General features: G+C 43.7%; 1 protein-coding gene across 6 annotated transcripts in view; it reads left to right on the top strand.

Moving 5' to 3' along the window:
* The first annotated feature begins 8,806 nt into the window (after positions 1-8,806).
* Positions 8,807-26,529, top strand: part of LOC112141137 (receptor-type tyrosine-protein phosphatase beta) — a 32,959-nt gene continuing 15,236 nt past the window's right edge. For 3 of the 6 annotated variants that reach the window (XM_036212235.1, XM_036212236.1, XM_024264193.2), the window contains exons 1-14: positions 8,807-9,167; positions 11,180-13,386; positions 14,346-14,625; positions 16,536-16,799; positions 17,625-17,894; positions 18,605-18,868; positions 18,944-19,210; positions 22,293-22,556; positions 22,689-22,952; positions 23,351-23,614; positions 23,793-24,056; positions 24,134-24,403; positions 25,324-25,587; positions 25,669-25,935. In XM_036212235.1, coding sequence (XP_036068128.1) covers positions 9,110-9,167; positions 11,180-13,386; positions 14,346-14,625; positions 16,536-16,799; positions 17,625-17,894; positions 18,605-18,868; positions 18,944-19,210; positions 22,293-22,556; positions 22,689-22,952; positions 23,351-23,614; positions 23,793-24,056; positions 24,134-24,403; positions 25,324-25,587; positions 25,669-25,935 — 5,467 coding nt within the window. In that variant the 5' untranslated portion in view covers positions 8,807-9,109. The remainder of the gene's footprint in view (positions 9,168-11,179; positions 13,387-14,345; positions 14,626-16,535; positions 16,800-17,624; positions 17,895-18,604; positions 18,869-18,943; positions 19,211-22,292; positions 22,557-22,688; positions 22,953-23,350; positions 23,615-23,792; positions 24,057-24,133; positions 24,404-25,323; positions 25,588-25,668; positions 25,936-26,529) is intronic. The other 3 variants (XM_024264192.2, XM_024264195.2, XM_036212237.1) reach the window with 3 other exon arrangements.

A 26,529-nucleotide genomic window follows, 5' to 3' on the forward strand; every position in this document is an offset into this window, starting at 1 on the left:
TGGAAACAGAGCATAAAAGACAAAAATCCACCAACAATGATTACATGGAAACAGCTCCTTATGTGCACACACTAAAGACTAAGTGCAGGCAGCTGTGACTTGCTAGGAGAGGATCATCCTAAAGCAGGGGTCTGCAATCTGGGGCTCCAGAGCCACACGAGACTCTTTTATCTCTCCATGGTGGCTCTCTGGCAGAAGAAAAATAAAATAAAATAATTGTAATTTTCAAAAAATGTAGAGTTTAGTTCCTATTTTAGCAAAACGCTAACATTTTTGTCTAATTTAGTTCACCAAGGAATTTTATGCTAATTTGGAGTTTAGCTAATATTTTAGTAAACTGCTGATGGTTTTAACCAATGTGTTCTCTACTGAGATTTTTTGTGATAATTTAGAATTTAGCTTCTATTTTAGCAACATGCTAACATTTTTGACTAATTTAGCTTACTGAGGAATTTTAGGCTATTTTGGAGTTCAGCTGGTAATTAAGCAACAGGTTATCCTTTTTTTGGCTAATTTGGCCTCTAATGAGTTTTTTTTTATGCTAAATTGGAGTTCGGCTTTCTATTTTAGAGATGTGCTAGCATTTTTGCTTAATTAGTTATCTACTGGGGTTTTCAGGCTATTTTAGAGCTTAGCTTTTATTTTAGCAACATGCTAACATTTTTGGCAGATTTAATTTACTGAGGAATTTTATGCTAATTTGGAGTTCAGCTAGTATTTAAGCAATGAGCTTTTTCTCTAATTTGGCCTCTACTAGAGGTAAAAAGTAAAAATGTAAAAAAAAAAAAAAATCCAGTTTTGAGACATGTCAGTTTCTTTTTATATATATCTTTATATTTGTGCTTTTTTTGTGCCAAAAATACTTCACATAATTAACATTTATTAAAAAAAAAAAAAAAAAAGTAATGAATGCAAATCCAAATTTCTGAAAGGCTAAAGTAAGACTATGCGGCTCCTTTTAAGTTTTGATCACTAGAAAACGAGCCCAAATGGCTCTTTTACTGTTAAAGGTTGCACATCCAACTTGTACAGAAACCAGGGCCAGGGGTGAATACAAAAACACAAACAAAATTGGGACGAACTTAAGACAGTTTAAACCATAACTCCCCTTACAAAGTCAAGCTCCCAGATGGTGATGAGGCAGGTCAAGATGGTCCAACTGGAACGGGAAGATAAAGTGTTGGTTCAGAGTTTGACACTCCAGGACCCACTGGTGATCCAGACTGCAACCCTCCACATCTATTGTGCTGGGATACAAGGTGTTAATGTAACATGATAGAAAGCCACACTCTGACCCCCACTTTGTACTTGCTTTGTTCTTGGAAGCAGTGACCCTACAGCAATTTACCACTGCGGTAAATCGTTGTTGGTTCTGTAGCAGCCAAATGCGAAGGTGCCACAGGTGCACTGGCAGCAACTGATGGAACCTGCAGGATCAGATGTTCAGTAGATTTTCTTGGTGAGAGAAAAGATGTGGATAACCTTGGAAGGGGCAAACTCCTGTAGAATTGACTATTCTGTTATGGGAATACTTGACCCGAGGACGCCAGGTAACTGGTCCTGGGGCTTCCAGAGGACAAAGTTCAAAGTGTAGTCTGCAAGTCCCAGTTTCACCTAGCCATTGGCTTAAAGATGAAACTCAGAGCTAAAACTGGCTTTGATGCCTTGGAGCTAAAAGGATTCTCTTTGGAGTCCTGTCACAAACTAAGGCGCACCATCTGAAACAATTTTCTCTGGAAGATCGTTCCATTAAAACACATTAGGAGACTATTACTGCTAACTAGGTGACTGAAGGGACTTTTTGGAGATGCATAGTATAGACAGAGGAAACTGTCCACAGTAGTCAAAATTATAGTTTTACATTTAGAGCAGGCCACACCAGTAATGAAGTGTTATGCTAAATTGGTTCGAGGTCAGACAGGTGTTTCAGGTGTACTTACTTACTTACTGTGGATCAGGTTGCTTCACCTGTCACCCAGTCATCCAGTGTAACATTGCTGAGGGACTTTGATATGCATTTTGACACCAACAATCTTCCACTTACCAGAGACATTTCTGTATGTCTCCTCAGTTTCATGCTGTTTTTCATGGACAGAATGCTTCTAGCACAGAAGTCCACAGAATACTGCTGGAGGATTTAGAAGAGGAAGACATTTCCCCAAATCCTGCTCCTTTAGGCGTCATCATTATAGCTCGTGAACGTGGGTCTTCAAGTCAGTGGTTTACTTTTGACTATATTAAAGCAATTAGTTTAGCTCTGTGGTGATGACCAGCTTGAATCCAAATTTTGGATGTCTTAAAAATTTGGCAAATTCTCAGGACTTGAGAATTCTTAGAAGCAACACAAGCCCCTTTATAGCAGATGATAACCTGTCCTTCAAAAGGTCAAAGCCCTGTTTGACCTATAGACAGTCCTCTGTCTCTAGTATAGTATAGTAAATCCAGAATTCTTTGGGTTGAACACAATGTCAACCAGTCTTGGACGACATCAGTTTGTTTGATTGATGTTTGATTGAAATGATGTGCTTGTTTGACGTGTGTGATTAATACATCATGAAGCCTTTTTCTTCGTCTGTCATGGCAGTTATTTGTTCAGGAAGCTCCTCCCCCTCTGCAGTCAGGCACTTCCTGCACCAGCCATGGAGGACGTTGGACCAGATCCCAAACCCTGACCCCTGACCAGCATGAGGAGAGAATGATGAGGGATTCATTTAGCTAATTTGTATAATGAATATTCTCATGAGTGATCAAGCTGTGACTCTCATAGGATGAACTCCAGCTTAGCGGTCTCCAACCTTTTCTTGCTTTCACGTGCTGCAGCTTTTTTCACCCAGATAAAATTCCCAGAGCATCATGCAGACAGACTCATTCAGTGAGTCTCTCCCCCAGGTTACTGCTTAGCCAGGAGAGCCGCCCTCCTTTTCCTCTCCCACCCAAGGAGGACAGGATGTGAGGGAGGAGGTGTGCCTCCCTGGTCAAAGGTCATACCAAAGGTAGGAGCAGTGTTGGGGGCAAAAGTAACAAATTAATTTAACCCTTTAACTGCCTGCTCAACCAAATTGTAGAACACTTTTAGAAAACGTACTTTTAATAACATTGATAGTGAATATGGCTACTACAAAGGATGATTTTTAATAGTCGACTAATTGGGAGTGGATCACTGCTGACATCACTTCCTACCACCATATTTATATATGTGACACTGGGTGTCTTTTATTTTGCAGGATGTCATATAAACCACTGACCAAGGTTGAAAGCATTGCCATATTTAGTGGGCACCAATTAAATATTTAAGGGCACAAATTATTACATTTTTGGGGACAAATTAAATGTTTTGTATGAATAAATTTGTATTTCTGGGCAAAAAAAAAATACATTTTGTGGCACAAATTACTGTTTTGTGGGAACAAATAAGTATTTTGTGGACACAAGTTGGCAATTTTTTGGCACTAATTGGTATTTTCTACCCATTAAGTAGTGTTTTGTGGACATAAATTAGTATTATGTGGGCACAAATAAGTATTTTGTAGGCAAAACTTTGTTTTTTTTTTTTGTAGAAAAAAAATATTGTTTTGTGGGAAAAAAAATGTATTTTGTTTGCACAAATTGGTATTTTCTTTGCACAAAATGGTATTTATTTATCCACAAATGATTGTTTTGTATAGGCAAAAAATCAGTACTTTGTAAAAAAGATAAAAAATAGTGTTTTGTGGGAAAAATAGCATTTTATGTGCAAAAATTTGTATTTTGGGGAAAAAGGCTATTCTGAAGTTTTGCAGATCTGTGCAATAAGCAGCAGAAAAAAACATTTTTTTAAATTGATTTTGTCTTGAAGGGTAAAGGGTTTAAAACTTTGTCAGTAACAGAGGAACTTAATTTCATTTCAAATTTTGCTAATCAAATTTCAAATACTAGTCCATAGAAGCTTTTATTACCTCATTACTCATGTTTTGGTGCAGGGAAACCCTTACAGTTGACGAATAAAACAAATATATTTGTGAAACAAAACATAGTTTAATTAAGGAAAAAAACAGAGTTACTGACATACATGCTGTGATGAAGAGGCAGGGACGTTTGGATCTATAAGGAAATGGTTTAATAGACAAGGGCAAGACATAAGCGTAGTCAGAGTCCAGGCGTGGGTCGAGGCAGGCAGGTAACCGAGGAGACAGGCAGAGATTTTAAATAATAATAATAATAATAATAATAATAATAATAATAATAATAATAATAATAAAACAGGAGGTGGAAACAAGGAGAATCGCTCAGAAATGTATGCCAGGCAGTACAAGACCTCGCAAAGAGGTGGTGACAGCAGGCAGACTATATACTGATGGTGATGAGGTGGATTGGGAACAGCTGAGGAGATCTGGCTGAGGGAGAGACTGCTGAGAGTGGAGAGGGAGTGCAGGGTCAGTACTCAGGTGAGGGCTCCCTCTGGTGGTCAGATGTGGTGCCTGATGGGGGAATTCTGACAAATGCGCACTAATGCTAAGTTGGAGATTAGTCAAAATAAGACAAAGGAAGTGAGCAGAAATATGGAGGTGGGCGAATTTGTAACATTTGGCAAATGGAGATATTCACATTTTTTTAAATAAAATATAAAACATTTCAGTTCAGTGCAAGTTATGTCCTGGAGCTAAACTCCTTTCCATTGCCGTAGTGTCAGTGAGCAACTATACACTATGTACTATACAATGTAATCTATTGCCTATTTTAATTAACTTGTGTTATGCAATTTAAAAAATTCTTTAAGGTGTGTGTGTGTCTATGTATACGTATATATACACATTATATTATTATTATGGAATATTAATGTTACCAAATAGAAAATTTGCACCATAGTCAGTTTATAGATACTTAAAGGGTGGGAATGAAATACGTTTTCCTTCATCTTTCCCTCTTTATGAGCTGGAAGAATAATGCATGTGTTAAAAAAAACAAAAAAAAAGTGCATTATTGACATACGAATGTTGTAATGTCAATGTAACGTAGAATATAGTGGTTAAATGTGTATTTTGTATGATTGAAAGTAAGTATATATGTTTGCTCAAGCTCGAAATAAATAAAAATAAATAAAAGTACATTCTCCATGTTCCTGTAGTGAAATTAGTGAGTTATTGTTAAAAACCTTGTTTCCCTTGTGTTGTTTCAAAGTCAAAGTCAACTTTATTGTCAATCCTTCATATGTGCTGACATACAAAGAATTGAAATTCCGTTTCCTGCTCTCCCAAAAAAGACAATTTACAACATAACCAATAAAAATATAGAGAAGGCTTAAAAATATAGAGAAGGCAATAAATTTAAATTTACAAATGTAAATGTACAAATGTACAATAGATGGGGGGTTCAAAGTGACAAGTAGTGCAGGCAATATTGTTCATGTGGGTTTCCGAGCGTTGTTCATGTCGGGGGGGGAGCCAGGTGGAGGATAGGTGGTTGGGGAGTTTGGGAGGAGTTCAGCATCCTGACAGCCTGATGAATGAAGCTGTTCCTGAGTCTGGTGGTGCGGGAGCGGAGGCTCCTGTACCTCCTCCCTGAGGGCAGGAGGCTGAACAGGTTGTGTGCAGGGTGGTGAACATCCCTGACAATTGTCAGCGCTTTACGGGTGAGGCGGGTGGTGTATAAGTCCTGCAGGGAGGGTAGTGGTGCTCCGATGGTTTTGCTGGCTGTGTTCACTATGCGCTGCAGGGCTCTTTTGTTGTAGACCGTGCAGCTGCCGCCCCACACAGTGATGCAGCTGGAGATGATGCACTCGATGGTTCCTCTGTAGAACATGGTCATGATGGATGGTGAAGCTCTTGACCTTTTCAGCTTCCGCAGGAAGTAGAGGCGCTGCTGGGCTTTCTTTGCCAGTGATGTGGTGTTGGCGGTCCAGGACAGGTCCTCACTGATGTGCAGCCCGAGGAACTTGGTGCTCGTCACTCTCTCCACTGCAGTGCCGTCAATGATCAGTGGCAGGTGTTGAGTGTGGCCCCTCTGGAAGTCGACAACAATCTCCTTGGTCTTGCTGACATTTAGCTGGAGGTTATTGTCTCTGCACCATGTTGTCAGCAGGTCCACTTCCTTCCTGTAGTGGGTCTCATCGCCCTTGGTAATGAGACCCACCAGAGTTGTGTCGTCCGCGAACTTCACCAGGTGGTTGGTGTTGTGGGTTGTTGCGCAGTCATGTGTCAGCAGGGTGAAGAGCAGCGGGCTGAGCACACAGCCTTGGGGAGCCCCGGTGCTCAGAGTGATGGAGCTTGAGGTGTTGTTGCCGACACGTACCGTTTGTGGTCTTCGGCTGAGGAAGTCTAGCAGCCAGTTGCAGATGGGGGCGGTGAAACCCAGCTTGTACAGTTTGGAGATGAGTTGTTGGGGTATTATGGTATTGAATGCCGAACTGAAGTCTATGAACAGCATTCTCACATATGAGTCCTTTTTGTCCAGGTGGGTGAGGGCTGGGTGGAGAGCAGAACAGATCGCATCCTCTGTTGATCGTTTGGGTCGGTATGCGAACTGAAAGGGGTCCAGAGTGGGGGGGAGTGTGGACTTGATGTGTGCCATGACGAGCCGTTCAAAGCACTTCATGATGATGGGGGTTAGTGCTACAGGGCGGTAGTCATTGAAGCAGGATGGTGATGGTTTCTTCGGCACCGGTATGATGGTGGTGGCTTTGAAGCATGATGGGACGATGGCTTGCTCCAGGGAGATATTGAAGATGTCTGTGAAGACGTCCTTTAGCCCCTCTGCGCAGTCCTTCAGCACACGGCCTGGGATGTTGTCTGGGCCTGTTCCATGTTTTTACTTTATGTAACTAAGTTAAAGATTATGTTTTCAAAAGACTGCTTTAGTTTCAGCCCAATTTCAGGTGTTGTGTTTTGTCACTTTGTATAGCGACATAGACTACATGTGTTGTTACTTATTTTTGTCTTATATTTCACACTGTGGTCTGATTTCTGATGAAGGTCGGTTATTTCTTCAACCACGTTCATACTTTGAACAAAGTCATTGCTTAAATTCTAAATTTTAATGAGAGAGAAGTGAATCTTGTTTGCGCTAGCTTTTTTTCCCTTGAGAATTTGTACATGAGTGCAACAAAACTAAAGTAAAGTAATGATGAGTGAATTGCTTATTAAATTAGAAAATGAATTAATTACAATTGAATTCAGTATGTAAAGTGATCAATAACTCTTCAAAAGTAATTTACCCAACACCGAACAGGATCAGGGTAAAGAGGAGAATCAGCGGCCACGTCAACACATTCAAACGGCTACTTTCAATTAAAGTCTTGTATAAGCCCATAAACCCGTGTGTCGGCCTTCTGCGTCCAGAACTCTTGCGGAGAAGCATCTGTTAAGTCCGTTCTTGAACTCTACCTATACATTGGGCAATCACTGAACACACGTTCCTGAACTTCGACCAATCAACAAATTGTATTTGCTAGTGACGCGTGGGTAGCGTACTTTTCAAAAAACAGAAATGGCAACTGTTGTAAACATGATCACTGAGGAGATATTAATAACTGTGTTTTTTCTGGAATTCTATGACCGTCCATTTGGTCAGTTATTTGACGTGTTAAAAATCTAAACATAAATGACAAAACGTAATTAGCTGAACCAATGAACCAAAATTACTAATCCACAATTGATCAAAATTGTTAGCATTTTTCTTCAAAACCAAAGAGCCGCATGTGGCTCTGGAGCCTCAGGTTTCAGACCCCCGAGTTAGGGTGAAATGAGGAGTTTTTGAAAGCCCAGACTGTTCACGTTAGGGTGACCAGATGTCCCACTATGATACTGTTCAAGTGGTAAAAACAGATGAAACAGCCATTTCTGGATGTTTTTTAAAGGGGTCATACCATGATTGTTTTTTTTAAGAAGCGGCTGGATGGCTCAGTGGGCTAAGTATAGGGTTTGCACCCAGTAGACTTGGGTGCAAACCCCTGGCCCTTCAAATCACTGTGGTGACCCCGGATTGCATAAGATGAAAGGTGAAGAAGAAGAAGAAGATGATACCATGATTTTCTTAAGCCTTTCAAAGTAAACTATACCCATATATATGATCATCATACATTATCTTTGAAACACTAAAAAACAAATTATTTATTAAATATTAGTTATATTTCCTACGTTTTTTCCTACCCGGAAGTAAGACGACTCAATTCCTGAGACGTCATCCCAGAGAAAGTTGTGTGTTTGCATTTCACCCACGAAAATAATCCAAACTTCAAAATTCTGCATCTAGAATGAAAGGTTTTTTTTGCTGTTCACTGCTAGCTCTGTGGAGAACTTGAGTGTTGTGTTAGTCTGGGGACGGTGCTGGCAGAGCAGACTCTTCTTGGAGGGAGCTGTTGGCATTGATCTTACATCAACACGTTTCCACCCGCTCGTTTTTGTGGGTATGGGAGGGGCTGCTGCAGACAGTGCAGGTTTTTAGAGGATTACTCTGAAATGCATGAACGGATCAAAATACCACTTTGAGGTGCTTTATACTGAGGAATGAACAGTAAAATGCACTAAAAACCTCAAAAAGTAGAATTTTAATGGTAGGGCCTCTTTAAATTTTACTGTTAAACTTCCATGATTCTGCTCAAATCAAAGCACTCAGTGAACAGCCAGCTTCTTCAGCTGAAATGTTTTGTGTTTGTCTAATCACTGTTCATTCTTCTGTGCAAAGGAGCTGACACCTCTTGGGTTTGACGGCCAACATCCTTATGATCACATGTTGGGCATTAATGGTTGACCTCTAATCACAGGTTTGATTCTGCCCTCAAGCCAAGACACTGAACCCCACATGGTTCCCAGCAGCCTGCTCAGTGGTGTGCCATTGGTGTGGGAATGGGTGAATAAAGTTTGAGCTGCAAAGAAGAAGGTTGATGTTCTTGTCCTCTCTCTCATGAAGGTTTGATGTTCTGGTTTCAAATGGCTGTTTTCTGCTGCTGGCTGTTTTCTGCTGTGAACATCCTCTGGCATTTCCGACCCGCAAGTTTTTTCAGCAGCTCCGAGTCCTGCGCTCAGATGAATAGGAGGAAGCGCTGCACACAGACTTTTTCCTCCCTCAGAGACACACTTCCCCTCTTCCCCTCAGCAGCGCTCTTCAGAAACTGGAGAGCGCGTGAGGGAGCAACATGGAGGCCCTGTCTCTGGTTCTAGATTTGGTTCTGCTGCTTGGACCATCTTATCTGTGTAAGTGGAGCGAGATCTGTTTGTGTTTGGGCTGATTCTGGGTCAGAGTGGTCTCTGTGCTGTCAGCTCCATCGTAGACCTGGCCCAGGTGTTTGTGTGAGGTCGGGTTGGATTCGTTTGGGGTGTCAAGACATGTTTGTGAGGAACCCGTTCGATTCCGAGTGACAAATTTCTCTTACTGACTGATGTAAACTGTGGGTCCTCTGTGTAGTACCTGGGGAGTGAGGAGTAGACCAGAGCGAGGGTTTAGTGAAACCTTTTGGCCAAAGATTTTCTCTAAATGTTTAATAAAACGATGGACTTCGGGCATACACAAACCTAACACATGGCTCGACTGAAGATAACAGTATTTTTGTTAGTAGAGAACTTTATCAGTGTGGGTTCCAGCTACCCTGAATTCTGTCAGACTGTGAGCTTTAATGCAATCTGCTGGGTTACAACTGTTGATTTGAGGACTTCAGCCAAGGTTAATGTGGGTGACAGATAGAGAGATACATTAAAGTTTCTCTGCTAAAAACCTGTATTGCTGAGGAGAGTCATTCTATGGTAAACGAGCTGCTGTCCTCACCAATTATCTGAACTGATAGTTGATAGATTCAGTTATAGAACATTTGCTGTGAAGAACTGAAAGAAAAGTCAAACAACAGGAATGTTTAAACAAGAAATACAAATCTATAAAACATTTAAAATAGGGGTGTGAACATTAACGTAAATGAATTGTACAAACAGTCTTTCGCTTTAACTCAGCGGTTCAGGCATTGAAACATTTCGTTGGGTATTATCCCGCTTATACCATGGTCACTTACCAAAAAATAAATATTCAATCGGTTTTTAGTACTTTATTCTTGCCATTTTTGTGGTTTAGATCACTTTTTCACAAAAAGTGGATTATTTGATCCATGGTCCGGTGCCATATTATACAAATACATTTTACCTGGTAAAACATTGTGATTAATTGGGATTAATCCCAACACAAAAGTGCGATTAATCATGTTTTTTTTGTAATGGATTGAAAGCACTAATTAAAAATCAATGTTCTAAATGTAGAGTTTCGTGTGTGATTTCATATTGTGATTATCCGCAGACAATAAGTATACTGTGACTGAGAAAAAAAAAGTTTACGTTATTTAAAGGGTTTTGGTGTTTATGTGTGTTAAACTTCATCTAAACGTTTTTCTAACTATGAAGGCTTCATATTTTGTAATTTATGTTTTTTGTCTGTTTTAAATTTAGTTTGAAATAAAAAAATCGAATGAAAAATTGTACAGTATTTCCTCGCGTATTCGCGTTTCTTTATTCACGGTTCTACAAATTCGCAGATTTTTTTTCAGCCACGTGACTCTTCCGGTTTGTCACAAAAACTTAGACAACTCAAGACACTGAAATTTTCGCGTCCTAGGAGGTGCTGCACCGCTGAGGTGTATCTCCGCACTCTGGAGCGCAGAAGGGGGCTCCCCCTACATGAGAGGAGCTCCCCCTCCACTCTCCATGCTCCTACATGGAAATAAGGCATCAGCAGACTCAGAACCAACCAAAAAAGTCCTGATATGCTGAGGAAGATAATCATGAAGGATTATTATCATCCGCAGCAGGTGGTTATTATATGATGAAGGAGAGAGCATGCGATCCTGATTTTAAGGCACAGAGTGACACTCCTCGTATGTGTCATAAAGTAAAAAGATCGATCAGATTGGGAAACTTACGGCAGAGAGGTTATACTTAATGAAACTGCTTGGAAAATGGTCCAGAGAATAGATGAATAGTTTCATTTTTTTTAAATTAAAGAATGACATTTATAAATATGAATTATGACATCGAATATTTTGTATCTATTGAAAATCTCCAGAGAAAACAATCATACACAGTTTGACCATGAACCACACTCTGGTCTATTCTCAAAAGACTTCAGTTTTCTTTTCACCTTTCTTTAGATGTTTGATTTATGTGACAACCGTCTTTTGCCTCTAATGTCTGAAAACTCTTCCATTTATGTCATGTTCTCCATTTTTCAGACACATCCTCCGTTCCCAGATCACCTCACTCTACTAATACACCGGTGGAGCTCTCCAGCAACAATGATATCTATACCAGTTCTTCTTATAAAACAGGCCCTACTGAACCTTTAACAGGCACAGAAGAACCCTACAGAACCCTCCAAGAGATCATCAGTTCCAGTGCTCACAGCTCAGCAGCTAAAGAAGCCAAAGAGTATACAAACCCCAACAAACCTCCTGATTTACGGACCAACGTTTCTTTCTCAGTTACTCCACTTTCAGGTGTAAACAGCAATCAGACTGATTTATCGAATTCCCCTGAGCTCACGGCCAGTCAAGCACCTGTGTCAGACGGAAGAGGCATGGAACTCCAGAGTGCATCAAGTTCAGTACAGACAGAAGTGTTTAGCAGGCCTTTTTTGATCAAAAACCAGACTGAGCTTAGACCAAGTAGATTCACCAGCGCCAGCCATTCTACAGCAGATCCACATGTGACAGGTGACAAATCAGCCTCCACAGAGCTGACCCATGTCTCAGCTACGACTAAATCACAGTCTATGACTAAATCAACGACTGCCATGGAGAGCTCAACTCCACCCTTCACTGTACCCGCTGCAGCACACCTGACATCTGCTTCTATCACACAATCGCATTCTATCCCCACAGAGAGTCGTGGTCCAGTATCCCAAGATTCACTATCAGCCACAGGCTCCACCCACCATTCAAAGACATTTGTGAGCACGAAAACAGGCGTAACCACACTTTTTGACATAAATGAAATGTCAGCTGCGACAACACTGTTGACCAAATTTGTGACAACACCTGCAACCAATCCTGAAAGCACACCTGTGACAACACCTGCAACCAATCCTGCAAGCACACCTGTGAAAACACTTCCAACAAATCCTGTAAGCACACCTGTGACAACACCTCCAACAAATCCTGCAAGCACACCTGTGACAACACCTCCAACAAATCCTGCAAGCACACCTGTGGCAACACCTCCAACCAATTCTGCAAGCACACCTGTGACAACACCTCCAACCAATCCTGCAAGCACACCTGTGACATCTTTGACTGAACCCTCAAGCACACCTGTGACAACACCTCCAACAAATCCTGCAAGCACACCTGTGACATCTTTGACTGAACCCTCAAGCACACCTGTGACAACACCTCCAACCAATTCTGCAAGCACACCTGTGACAACACCTGCAACCAATCCTGCAAGCACACCTGTGACAACATCTTTGACTGAACCCTCAAGCACACCTGTGACAACACCTGTGACCAAACCTAAAACCACACCTGTGACAAAAACTGTAACTGAAGCTGTGATCACATCTGGAACCAGACCTGTCAAGACACCTGTTACCCCACCTGCAACTGGACCTGAGACCATACCAGACACAACACCTGTAGACACTGCTACAACCACACCTGTGACCATACCTGCTCCTTTGAACTCAAGTATGTCTGTATATACGAGCATACCTGTAAATACTCCTACGAACTTACTTGTGTCCACAACTACACCTACAAATCTGATCACAGATTTGGTAAAACCTGAGACCAATTCTGCAACAAAATATGTGAGCACAGCAAAGACCCTACCTGGTATGACATCCATGAAAACACTTGCAACCAAGTCAATGGCTACATCTGTGACAACACCTGGGGAGAAACCTGTAACCAAAACTATAACAGTACCTGGGATAACACTGGAGACTGAACCTATGACAATACCTCTTACTACACCTGTAACCAAACCTGTGACTTCACCTATGTACGATCTAAGAACCACTCCTATGACCAAAGCAACAACAAAAGATGTGACCACACCTGTGACATATGTGGAGAAACTGACAACGACACCCGAGACCACTCGTTTAACTACACTTAGAACTGTGTCAAAACATTTAACCACACCTGTGACCGTTCTGACCACACGTGCAGCATCTGCAACAACTGTCACACCTAAAAGAACTCCTACAATCACATATGGAGATGTTCAACAGGGTGTAAAAACATCTACACCTGCTTCACCATTTCGTACCTCTGTGGCCACAAGTAAGACCTCTGCTTTTACACCTTCAACTCCATCTTTGGCCACTACCCCTTCTACAACCAGAAAACCCATCACAGGAACCGCCCAGGTAAGGACTACCATCGGCACAATCCTCCAGCCTCCTTTGAGTACAAGTACAGTTCCAGCCTCTCTGCAGGTTAGTTCTGTTTTTGTTAGGAGTCGATTTACTTAATATAAACAGTTTAACTGTGTCATGATCCATGCTCAGAGTTCCACCGAGGAGAGTTCTCTAGCATTCCCTGAGGCATTTGAGTTTATGCTATTTTCGGAAATTCTCTGGTGTGGGCTACTCTAAAGTTCACTGGAGATATGTTCTATTGAAGGAGGTTTTCTGACTTTTTCTAATTTCTTAAAAATTCTCTAAAGTTATCTGCAGTTGTATCATGTTGTCTCAGGAGGTTTTGCTTTTGACGTTTTAGCGAGTACTCTGGAGTTCTTTCCTTTGACATTGTCAAGTCATCTAGAAAATGTTTTTTTGAACTTCTCAAAAGTTTTCTTGAGTGTTTATCAGTTTACTGAAATTATCTTTCTTCAATGATTTATCAGTGATTGTCTGTCTCTTAGCGTTGTGACATTTCACATGATCTGTGTTAAAGTTATGAGTTTTAAGGTATTGTTTTTAAAATATACACAATTTGCCTGTAAAAAAATGTTATTTTAAGTTTAGACTTGACTTTCAGATTCGCTCTATTAGCTGTGCCACAACATAGCTGACTGCACCTGCTGTTTGAGGCTGAAGGGGGCAGGAAGGAAGCCAGGGCGGGGTTTTGTCCAGTCTCTTCTGTGGCGATCAACAGGGTTTAACAGGGGAGCTGTAAAAGAAGAGTATTTGTTCTGATATCAGGGATGCTGGACTCTGAGTCAGTCGATCTCACACCAACTCTGCATAGTGTTTGAATTCCAGTTTAAAAACATGGAACATGGTCTTGGACGACTTTTGTGTTTGTATTGAATCAGTGCAGATTTGGCAGCTTCTTCTTGAGACAAATCAACTTACTGGTTTAGCTTGTTGCTATATTGCTTTGTTATGTACAATGTATATTTACATTACAGACATGCATGCTTTAGCCGTTCATTGCTGGTCTGCTTCTGAAGGTTCACACATCAATGGGACCCAGATGTGCTCCACATGTAGCAGAGATCACCTCCAGTTCAGACTCAGCAGTTCTCCTGTTGACCAGCACCAGCGTATCGTGTGAATTCACAGCCACCATCAACTCATCTTCCCCGCCTGGCATCTTTCACTGTGAGCTGCATGGGGAAAACAGCAGCTTGTTCATCTGCCACATCAACAACTTGGAACCAGGAACCCTCTACCAGCTGACTGTGACCTCCAGGAAAGATGGAGGCCAAAGCAACACCTTCATGTGGACAGGTAAAACCGGAAGATTGTTTTCTTACATTCATCCGTACCAAAGAAGAAACTGCATGCTTCAGTCTAAGTCAAAACAGTCCAAAACCAATGAACAAGTACATTATTGCAAATATGCACTTGATAGAACCAAGAGTTGGCTTAAAAATACAGTTCAAACACAACTTTCAATGCAGACATTTGAGTTTGAAAAGAAAATTCTTCAAGAAAAATATCAAAGGTCTTTCACCCAAACCATCTCCCTACTGGGAAACAACACGAAAACCACTAACATCTGATTGTAAGAAGAAACACAAAACTACATGATATCAGGGGCCATGACTCATCAAGACAGAAAGATAATCAATTTTGATACAAAAATACTATAACAATCCCAAGACTAAAATTAACCACAGAATACAGTCAATTGTCTTCTCCTATTCATAAATCATTGAAGAAGGTCATTGCAGAAAAGATTTCATTTAGAGGATCTGAAGAAGCTCCCTTTATGACCCATTTTTTCATGTTAACATGGATCTTCCTGGAAAACAAGAACCTATTGTGAAGAGCACACGTGCATGCACACATGTGTGCAGAGCTCACCTCAGTGTTTAGAAAGAGAAGAATATTAACTTATGCACTGAAGAAAATATTCAGCTGAATATATTTTGGTGCACACCCAGCCTTTTGACACCAAGTTTTCAAACTATTAGTCATAGGTGTGTCACAGTTGTTGGACCATGAGCCACAAAGCTTGAAAGGTTTGACCCTGGTTTAGCTCCTTTAACACATTAAGTTTAATCTCTGATCAAAACAACAGCTGAGATCCAAATATTCCAAGGCTTGTATCCATGTGCCATAAGTTTCTACAAGTTTTGTGAGTCTAGTACTCATAAAGGTCATGTTTCGTCTATGTTCAGTCGATTTTTTAGGCTAAGCTTACATCAGTAAATTCCACCAAACGGACAGATGTGATGAGGGAGGCACAGACACATGGAAGCAGAGAGGAAACCCACCAGGAAGGGAGAAGTTTTGCTTGTAGCCTGCAGATCCCATCCACACCTCCTCCTCTTTCCTGTCCCGTCTCCATACTTTGTGTGACCCAGGTCCTTTGGGTCTCTGTGCTCTGGGTGTTGCTGACCTGCCTTCAGGAACCAGAGAGGTCTTCTTAGACAGGAAGCCATGATGAGAAGCAGGGAAGAGTTCAGGACTGATGCTGTTCTCTCACCTCACCCACTCAGATGTTTCTATTTCCTGTTTTGACTTTCTCTGCTGTAATGGAAACACCTCTGTCTGTCATTTATGATTCTCTTCCACCAACATGGGGTGTGATCCAAAACTGCTCTCAACCTATCCTCTTTCCAAACCACATCCAGGTCTTGATCCACAAAGTCTTTCCTCTATCGGAGAAGCAGAGAGAAAAAGTGATGTTTGAATAACTGATAGTTGATCCACTTGTCCTGCCTCCAGGTTCAGTATAAGTGAAGTTAAACACACTGCTAACTCACCTGGAGGTCCAGCTTCATCATCTGCAAGCTCTATAAAGTCCTAACAATGTCCTGTTCTGGTCCTGCTCTGCTGGACCCACAGGCTAGTATAAAGTGAATCAGTAGAACCAGAGCACTGTATGAGTTCCCACTATCACAGTCACAGGTTCTGTAATTCCCAAGTCCAGGTTCAGCCTGAAATACTGTACAATTTCAGAAGGACATTCACACCTGAAGATCAGTGAAGGAGTTATGAAATGGTTTTCTTGAAAGGTGTGCATGTGTGTCTGTTCAGGTACAACCTCTGGTTGTGTACTTCTGACAAGTTCTCAAATTGTGTCTGTTCACAATCCCAGTTTTTGTTGGGAAAGTCCTGGGATCAAGAAGGCTCACAGGTATGGTCGAATAAATCAGCAGAAAGCTCATTCTCTCTCTGTCATCCTGCAGCTCCCTCTGCTGCAGTCCACCTGCAGGCAGCCTCCACCTCAACTGAGAAAATCAGGGCATCTTGGCAGGCTGGTCCTGGACGGTTGGAGAACTTTAGAGTTCTGCTGACGGACTGGAACGGAGTTCCTCTGCAAAGCCTCACTGTGAAGAATACCACCACGTCTGTTGACTTTGAGGGTTTACAGCCGGGTACTCAGTACACCGTCACCGTGGTAGCAGAGGCTGCTGGCCTGCAGAGCTCCACCTCCACTGACGCTATCACAGGTTGGTGTTACAGGCTGATTTTAGGATTCTACATTGACAGCTTTGTGATTCTCTCGCCACATCCATCCTGACGAGGACTTGAAGCAGGAGGATTTCAGGAAAATTTTCAGCTTCAAAATTGGCATCATTGATAGTGTCTACAGGAAGTGACTTTATGAAAATGAATTGACTTCTAGGCCTGAAGCTGATCTGTGAATGTGCAGGAACATCCAGGATCAGGTCCAGAGTGGTTCCATCACTGAAGCAAGATGTTTGTTCTCACACACATCTGCAAGAACGTGGTTCTTTCTGATCAGCACACTTTGTGTTCCAGAAGATGCACAGATATCCTGTAATGTCCTCAGGGACTTTCCACTGTTATTTATACCACATTGACACAACAGCAGCATGAACCACAGGTGTCATGGAGCTGGTTGAAGAGAAGGGGAACCTCAGGTTTGAGGCAGAGAAAAATGTTTTACTTTAAGCAAATACTATAATATCAGTTTCTTTTCTCAAAGTAGACTTTCAAAATCAGTCAGAGTTTTGTTCTGAACCAAAGCTGGGAGAAAAAGTATGAGGGGGTTCAGGTTGGGAAGTGCAGTTGTAGGGCTATGTTGGAGGAGGTACAGGAAGCAGTGCCATTTTGTGAATATTCAACATATTCTCATTCCCAACTCGTCACATTTTGACGTTTGGCAAAGGACCCCTCCTGTTCAAAAATTGACATTTTGGATTTGACTTAATATGGTTAAATATCAGTTTCTATCAGCCTCCTCATGGCCAAAGGCACCCAGAGGAGTTTGGGGGAAGAAGCTAAAACATGAGTGTTTTCTGGTTTTTCAGTGCCAGGCCTGCCATCCACTTTCTCCATGTCCATCAACAGCCGGACTGTGCGACTCAGCTGGGAACCCCCCAGAGGAAACTTTGACAACTACTGCGCCCTGGTACTAGACGGCACCACCGTTCTTCTGAACCAGACTGTCAGTAAGCTGAGCAGCGAGCTTGTCATATCGGCTGCTACTCTTGGCCTGGTGCCTGGACGCCTTTACACGGCAGAGCTCACCGTGCACTATGGCATTCTGGGTAACACAACACGCTGCAGCAGCAGATTGGGTAAGTTAGAATCTTTCTCTTACCTTTATTGTTAAAACTGCCTCATGGTTAAAGTTGGACAAAGATGCACCACACCAGGGCAGCTGTGGTGCAGAGGTAGAGCGGTTGACCTCCAATTGGAAGATTGCAGGTTCATTTCCTATCTTGACTACCCATGTGTTGAAGTGTCCTTTAGCAAGTCACTGAGCTAGATGCTCCCGGTGGGTTATAGGTTGGCGCTAGCGTAAGGCAGTGGAGCTGCATTCAGTGTAGGTGTGTATGGGTGAATGGGACTGACACTGTAAGAAAGTTAGAAAAGTGCTATAATAAATAAATAAATGCAATTTACCATTTTCCACTGGCTGGGGTGGTTTTTGGTCTCCACAGTCCCAGTTTAAAACTAGAGCAGGGGTATCAAACTCCAGCCCTCCTGCTGGTTTTCCAGCTGACTGTCTGATCTGCTACTGATTACCTGGATCAGGCATCTGGCCAATAAGGACCTGCAATGACCGGTTGGTTAGGACACTGGCCCTTCGAGACCTGGATTCTGACAGCCCGAACTGCATCTTGAAACAATCTTCTTCCAAAGTTTCATAAGACTTTGAGGAACCTGAAGGTTCAACTTCCCACTGGCTCAGTGTTGAACTCTGAGGATTTGACAGTAGTTTTGTGTGGGTGGATTGAGCAGCTATCCACCTCCCCTTCCTGAGTTGTTCCTTGTCTTCTGGTAGAACCTCAGCCTGTGGAGAAGCTGCACATCCGCCACGCTGACGAAACATCTTTGAGTGTCCAGTGGATTCCTCCCATTGGACAATGGGATGGCTTTGTGGTTATCCTCAAAGAGGACCTCTCCACTGCTGTGTCTCAGAGGACCCTCAGGGTGGATGCCAGAGATTGTACCTTCAACAGCCTCACTCCAGGACGCCGTCACACTGTCACTGTGGTAACCAGAAGCGGCAACTTGAGCAGCTTAGCTTCGGTGATGGCGTGGACCAGTACGTCGGGTGATTGGCAGTAGGTCATAAGGCGAAATGGGAAGACCTATTCTGTCTTTCTGTTTCTCTTGTCAGCTCCCGCTCGGGTTGGTCACATCCAAGTTTTTAGTCTAGGCAGCACCAACAGTCTGCAGACCCTGTGGGAACCAGCCTCTGGAGACCTCGACTGGTATCAGGTTCTGCTGGTCCATGACAGCAGTGTCATCAAGAATGAGAGTGTTGGAGTGAACACCAGCAGTGTTGTCTTCCAAGAACTGAAACCAGGAGCTCTGTACAAGGTTGTGGTCACAACAGTGAGGGCCGGACTCACCTCCAGACAAGCTGTGGGAGAGGGACGCACAGGTGAGAGCATCCACCCAATCCCCACCTCTACCCTCTACTTTACCAATAACAGAGGAGGTCTTGAAGTGGAGAATATCTCACAAATCTAGACTCTCATTTCATATTGATTAGTGGTCACACCAATGACCAGTTAACACATGCTCACAGTAGAACACAGTAGAACTGCAGGTTCTCTTTTGAAGGTACAATCATGCTCCAACTGCAGTAAATCGTCCTTCATTGAATCTAGGTCAGCCTACGGTAGCTGTTCCTTCAGCAGCTTTGGATCTTCCTTCCTCAGCTGAACATTCTGTGGCCTACCAGCTTTAGATCTTCTTTCCTCAGCTCTAAAGTTTCAGCTTCAGGTCCATCTTTCTTCTATTTTTTAGGGAACTATTTCACAAGATCTTCTATTAGATATAACTCAGATTCCCAGCCAGTAAGGCCAAGTGGGCCCATATGGTGTAAGGTGGGCAGAAAATGAAAAGAGATGGACAAAACAAGCTTGTTACCTCAGGTTCCAACGAAATTAAATCAATTCAGTCGCCATTTTTCCACTGTACGAATATCTCCCGATTTTGCTATTTTGGGACCAAACGACATTAATAAGCAGTGATTGGTCCGAGAATCTGTCAATCAAACACTTCAAAAGTTTGAGGTGGGGCCAGCGGGCACAACATGCTCTTATTGAGGCATCTGATTGGCTAGTTTATGGCTTGAATAAGTTGCGATAAAGAAAATACATCTTGAAATAAAAATTAGGTTTAGCAAGAACATGTTAAAAAGAGACACCAGAGTAAGAATGGTTATTCTGACAAAAAAGAAATGACTGAGTAATAGCTGTTTATTTTTTCAAGAGAAGTCTATGGGATTTTGGCTTTCTGGGACCAGTGGGTACTTCCTATTTGGAACGCGAGGGGTGGGGGTGATCTGTCTAGTTCTCTCTATGTATTGTCTATGGATTATCTGCAGTTTCTGTGGTGTCCCCTGTGTTTGTCCACATTGGCTGCGTTGCCCAGAGACCTGGGGGGGCTGCCAGTCCCTGGGCACCGGCGCTTGCTTGCTCTGCTGGACCCTGGGTAGTGAAGCTTGCTATGCTGTCCACAAGGCAACTGGCTAGCGTAGCGAGCCAACCCACTGAGTGCCCACGTAAGCCATTGTGGGCAAACACAGGTGGGGCCCACATTTTCTGCCCGTTTTTAAATCACATGGGGCCATTAGGCCTTCCTCATAAAATAAAAAGGCCTGTCTTAGTGCATGGCGATGTGTGAAGGAAAGAAACCCTTCATGAAGGTGGTATTTGTCATTATACTGTGGGAGATCTCCTCCTGTGCTTCGATCGTAGTTCAGTTGATGACCACTGTTGAGGTTTACACAGATAGATTTGTACTGGATCCTACAGAGTCTCTTGGAGTGGCCATGGTCTGTCTGATCTGCAGCTTTGGGGCGGCCTTGTCTAAAATCTTTCTGTGACCTTCACTAACTGATGAACATTAGCAGTTTCCTCCCAGAGAACGTTGCTGATGTCTTTCCTGTCATTGTTTTCACGCACCTGAATGCTGCAGCGCAGCTTTAAAAGACCTTGGGGCCCTCTGCGTGTTTTTTTATGAATTGGTATTCTGCCATTGCTTCTGAAAAGGGCTTTTTAAAAGTGAGATAAAAAAAATCGGTTCCAGGTATATCCCCGTGACTGTTTTTGAAACTTAAATAAGATTGTAATAGGAACAAATAACCACTCTGAGTAATGTCACGTTTGTGTGTTTGCTGAGTGACGAGCAGAGAAGGTTTCCTGTGTTTGTGTTCAGTTGAGAGCAGGATATTGTTGAAAAGCAGGAATTTCTTTAGAATTTTCAGGAAGTTTTGAGGACGACAGCAACACTGAGGAAGGTGCAGGCCACTGCTCCACAGCTTCCTGTCAGTGTGAGCGTAAGACCTTGCTAATGCCGGGAAACAAGTAATCGTAGACTGAAACTGTTGCCCTCCCCACGTCAGCAAATGTCTGTCCAGAATTTATTTTGTACATTCCAAGTCACATCCTGATCCTGTGTTTCAAACCCAAACTTTATTGAACAGGGAGTGTGCACAACAGCATCAATCACACCGGATTAAGTTTGTTCTTTGCCCTAAATTATCGGTCTTTACACAGTTGGCTGGGGTATAAGACTCATGCACAGGAAACGTGGGTTCGCTTCCCAGGTCGCACGATGAGATTAATCCCGTGTGGGTTCTTAGGCAAGACCCTTTGCACCACTGCCTAAACCAGGTAATTGTCATGAGTCCCTACTCATGACTGATTACTTTGTTCAGGTGTGTCCGGCCAATAAGAACATGCCAGAGCAGGGTATATTGGAAAACATGCAGGAAGGTGGTTCTCGATGACCAGGGTTCCCATCCCCTGGCCTAAACTATGTAGTCACATGGGAAACATATTCTGGGTCTCCCTGTGATCGTCCCTGGCCCAGATAAAACAGGCGTAAAACTCTGCCAAATCAGTGAAAATCAGTGAAAGCCGATGGGCTGTGGCAACCCCTGATGGGACGTGCTGAAAGGTGAACAACATTTGACCCTGTTACCATCTGCAGCCCATCACAGAACATGTCAGAGATTTGGTTATGTTTGAGGATAAAAACGACAAAGAATCTTTGTGTGGGTCCAAAAAGGATCAACAAGCAACAAACAAGGGACACTATTAGTGTCATGGTACTGGGGTGAGGCGTAGCAGACCCAGAAGCTGTAACCCGGAAAGATCAAAGAATGCAGAATGAGGGATGAATAACTCTTTATTTTCCGGTGGATATGTGTTGACTCAATGCGGGAGCAGAGTTTTTTTGTGGAAGCTGGATACAGTGGTTTTGGAGCTTGAACTCGTCTCGGTAAGATGAGGTTGAGTGAAGGATCAGGTGTGGAAGAAGGATTCGCAGAACCCAGAGGTGAGTAGTGTGGTGTGGGGATCCCACGTGACTGGAGGCAGGGTTCCTTTGTGAATCAGAACTGCAGTGATGGAGAGTTGGACCCAGGTCGGCTCATATGATGATGGTGATAATCCTGGAGACAGGAGAAAGTAGCGAGTGCTCATATCTGTTCTATCTCTACCCCGCCCCAGCACCAGCTGCAATCACAGACGTGCGGGTCAGTAACAATGGCCGGACAGACTTCCTGACGGTGTCCTGGGGCCAGGCTCCAGGTGAGGTAGACAGTTACCTGGTGACTCTGGCAGACCCGGACAGGACACTCCACACTGTGGCTGTCTCCAAATCCAACCCCAGTTGCGTCTTCAATTCGCTGGTTCCTGGAAGGCTTTATAACATTTCCATCACCAGCTGCAGTGGGCGTTACCAAAACAGCACCATCATCCAGGAGAGAACCCGTAAGTTCTGCTGTCAGTTCTGATCCAGAAGTCTTGTTTATGTGTTTCTTATCATGTTATCTAGCACTTGTTCTTTGTCCACATAAAGAATACTTGCATAGCATAAAACTCACCCCATGCTTTGATCTTCAGAACCAGCCAAGGTGCAAAGCCCAACAGCAACCCACGGTGCTAGAGACGACTACCTGAAGGTGTACTGGCGCCATGCTGCCGGAGACCTGGACCGGTACCAGGTGTTCATCAAACACAACAACACCCTCCTTCAGAATAAGACGTTGCCAAAAGTGCAGAGTGAGTGCGTGTTCATGGGCCTGGCACCTGGACGTCTGTACACAGTGCTGGTGAACACCTGGAGTGGGGCGTATGAGGCCAGTGCCTCCACCTATGGTCGGACCTGTGAGTACCAGCCACCACACTGACAACCACACAAGCAGAGTTGGAACCTGGTCTGCTAGCTGACCAATCCATCACTTGACTTTGTAGTTATGACTCTCCTACTGGCAGCTTTACACACACCTTCCCAGATGTGAGTGTGTGTGTGGGGGTGTGTGTGCGGGGGGGGGGGTTCAAATTAACTGTTAGGCGATTGATCATATTTCTAGAAATAAGAGTTGTAGTGTCCAAAGTAGGATGGACGTGATCAATGAGCAAGATAAGAACAACACGGCATTAAACCTTTCATCTCAGATTCAATTTGGCAAAGCGCCATTGGAAACCATGGAGTTAGACTAAACCGACTGTCACCCAAACACAGGAAGACAAATAGGCTAACCTCAGCTCATGTTTCGTTTCAGTGCCAGCACCAGTCAGATCTCTGGCTCTAACAGGTTCAGGGACAAAGGAGCTCCGGGTTTCATGGCTGCCGGCTGAAGGTGACGTGGATCACTATGAGGTACAGCTGCTGTACAGCGACATGAAGGTGTTTCCACCTGTCACTCTGGGAAGCAACGTAAGGGTGTGTGTCCTGACATCACTCACACCCGGACGACTTTACAAGATCCTGGTGTCTACCTTCAGCGGTCCCAACCAGAGGGCCCACTTTATTGAAGGCCGTACAGGTCAGTTAAAAAAAACATAAACCATCCCTACTGAGAATGAAAAATTCTGTGACCTGACCCTGACCAGAACTGGAAACACACATACCATGTTATAAAACCAATTGTGAACAATACTGTGGTTCTTGAATGAACTGTGAGTCCAGAAGATTACCTAAGAGCTGCTTCTCATCTTCCACAGTTCCCAGTAAGGTGAAGAACATCCATGTCAGTAATGAAGGGGGCAGCAGCAGCCTGAAGGTGAGCTGGACTCCAGGACAGGGCGACGTGGACGGCTACTCTGTGTTTCTGTACCAAGGAGGCCGAGAGCTCAGTGTGCGTGCCGTCCTCAAACGGCAAAATGAGTTGACCTTTGATTCACTGCAGCCGGGTCAGCTGTACAGCATCGTAGTTCAGTCTGTGAGCGGACAGCTTCTGAACAACTACACCACCACTGGCCGCACAGGTGAGTCCACTCACAACCACAACTCTGCACCTATCAGGTGAACACAACCAGCTTAACAGCAGGTTTCTGTCCCACAGTCCCGCTGTCAGTCACAGGACTGCAGGTGGATCCCCTTCAAAGCACCTGCAGCCTCCAAGTGAGCTGGCAGGAAGCTCTGGGCATTGCAGATGGATACATCCTGCAGGTCCTAGATGACAGAGGAAGTCTGGTCACAAATGCCTCACAGCTCTTTGGACTCACACGTCACAGGTTTGATGGCCTTGAACCAGGGAAGAACTACCAATTGCTGGTCCAGACCACCAGTGGAGGTATCAACAGCCAAGGGGTCAGCATCAAGGCTCGAACATGTAAGAAAGAAGTTCAAGTGCCAAGTCAATTAGGTTGGGTGTAGGGCTGCCACGCAGGAAACCTGGAGGCGTGCATTGAGCTTAATCCAGTCTGGGTCCTAGGGCAAGACCCTTAACGCTGCTGCCTAACTGGTTCCCCTGTGCCTGGCAAATACAGGGTTGTGTCAGGAAGGGCATCTGGCATAAAAACTTTCTGTCAAATCACCAGTGCGAAGCAGTGACAGCTGCGTCTCTGTGGCGACCCCAAATGGCATAAGCCGAAAGGTGAACAAACAAACAGAAACAGAAGATGAGGTCTAGACAGAAACGCGCAGTAATACAGGCTGAGTGGCACAAACAATACTTCGCACTGAGGTTCTATGCAGTGCTTAAGTGATTGGCAAATGAGAGTCAGCTGCACGGCATCCAGTAACTGTGCGTTGGGGTTGCCAGGAGATATAGTGCACTCAGTATTCTGGAGACTGCTTCCGCCATTGACCAGAGCGGGAGACAGAGCTCTGAATCCTGACAGTCTTAAGATCAGCGCAGGTCTCTTTAGCAGTTCTCTTGAGGCTTGTGTGACCACCATAAGAAATGCCAAGAAAATTGAAAGTACCATTCTTGTGCATATGGTAAATGTACTTGAAGTGTTTTGCGTAATCCATACAATTTTGGGAGGATTACTAAAAACGTACGGCACTCTTACTCACCCTTATGTGTTAAGTGTTTCGTTTAAGCTGCCGTCTGCAGCATGCCCTTAGAAAAAATGTGCATGAACATTTTCACTATGTGGGTTCACTGAGGTATACAATATTGATATTTTGCTTGCCTTTTTTCCCCCGACAGGCCTTCAGCTGTCATTTGTTTATTCAGCTGATGAACAATTAAAAAAAAAAGAAAAACAAAATCTTGTGCTCTGTCCTTACTTCCTGTTCCATCAGGGCCTGCCGCCATCACCAGCCTGTCCATCAAAACCAGCACCACCACCAGCCTGTCCTTCCACTGGTCGCCACCAGAGGGAGACTTTCAATTTTACGAGATCTTCTTGTATAAAAGCGACAACTCCCTGCAGGAAAGTCGGCGTTTGCAGTCCAGCAGTCAGCAATGTTCCTTTCAGGGTCTCCGACCCGGGGCGCCTTATCGGATGGTGATTGTAATCCACAGCGGCACGCAGACCAACCAGACCTCCACGTGGGCCAGGACAGGTAACACCAGGACTGGACTTTGGTAGGTTTTTCCCACTGTGCAAACATACATGTTGTGTCACAGAACATGGTTCTCTGCAGTGCCAGCAGCGGTGGTGTCTCTGAAGGCTAGCAGTGGGAACCAGTCCGACCGTCTGTGGGTGACCTGGGATCATGGTGGTGGGGATGTGAGCGGGTACCTGCTGTCTCTCTACAATCCTGATGGCTCCAAGCAGGCTGACCATCAGCTGGGCTCAGATTCCACAGAGTTTGTCCTCTCGGGCCTCGTACCGGGCCGACAGTACCAAGCTGAGGTTCTGAGTCTGAGCGGAGAACTCCACAACCGAGCCAGCACCAATGGCCGGACGGGTGAGACTTTTTCTGACACCAATCATCCATTTTCTTGACCCACTATATCCCTTTGGGAGTACCAGAATTTGTCCCAGGCAAGGTGCACTTTGGATAGGCCACCAGTCTGCCACAGGTCACACAAGCACTCCAACATACACCCCTAGGTTTAGAGTAACAATCAACCTATGAATTAACAGACGAAAAAGGTCCCATCTGTAGATTGAACTACTACCTTCTCTTGATGCAAGAGCGCTAACCAATGGGCCACTGTGCAGCCCAACAGCAATATGTTTTACGTTTAACTTCTCTGACCTGCTGTCTCGGTTTTTGGTCAAGCCTGAAAAACACAGATGACCACATACAGCTCTGACACCTTTGATATGAACTAATTGGACGCATTAGAAAACCTTTTTCGTTTAGTGTGAGTTCAGCATTGAATGCTTAAACAATTGTCTTAAACCGCCTCTCCAACTATATATTTTTTATATAATAAAATAATTCCTGGTCTTTTATCTATGATTGTACATTTTTTAGCCAAATGTAAAAAACTGGGTTTTTTTTCAGGACAATTTCTGCAGCGCAGCAGGAGCACATTAGGAACTCTGCTCTTTC

This window comes from Oryzias melastigma, linkage group LG6 (assembly GCF_002922805.2).
Source record: "Oryzias melastigma strain HK-1 linkage group LG6, ASM292280v2, whole genome shotgun sequence".
Taxonomy (NCBI): domain Eukaryota; kingdom Metazoa; phylum Chordata; class Actinopteri; order Beloniformes; family Adrianichthyidae; genus Oryzias; species Oryzias melastigma.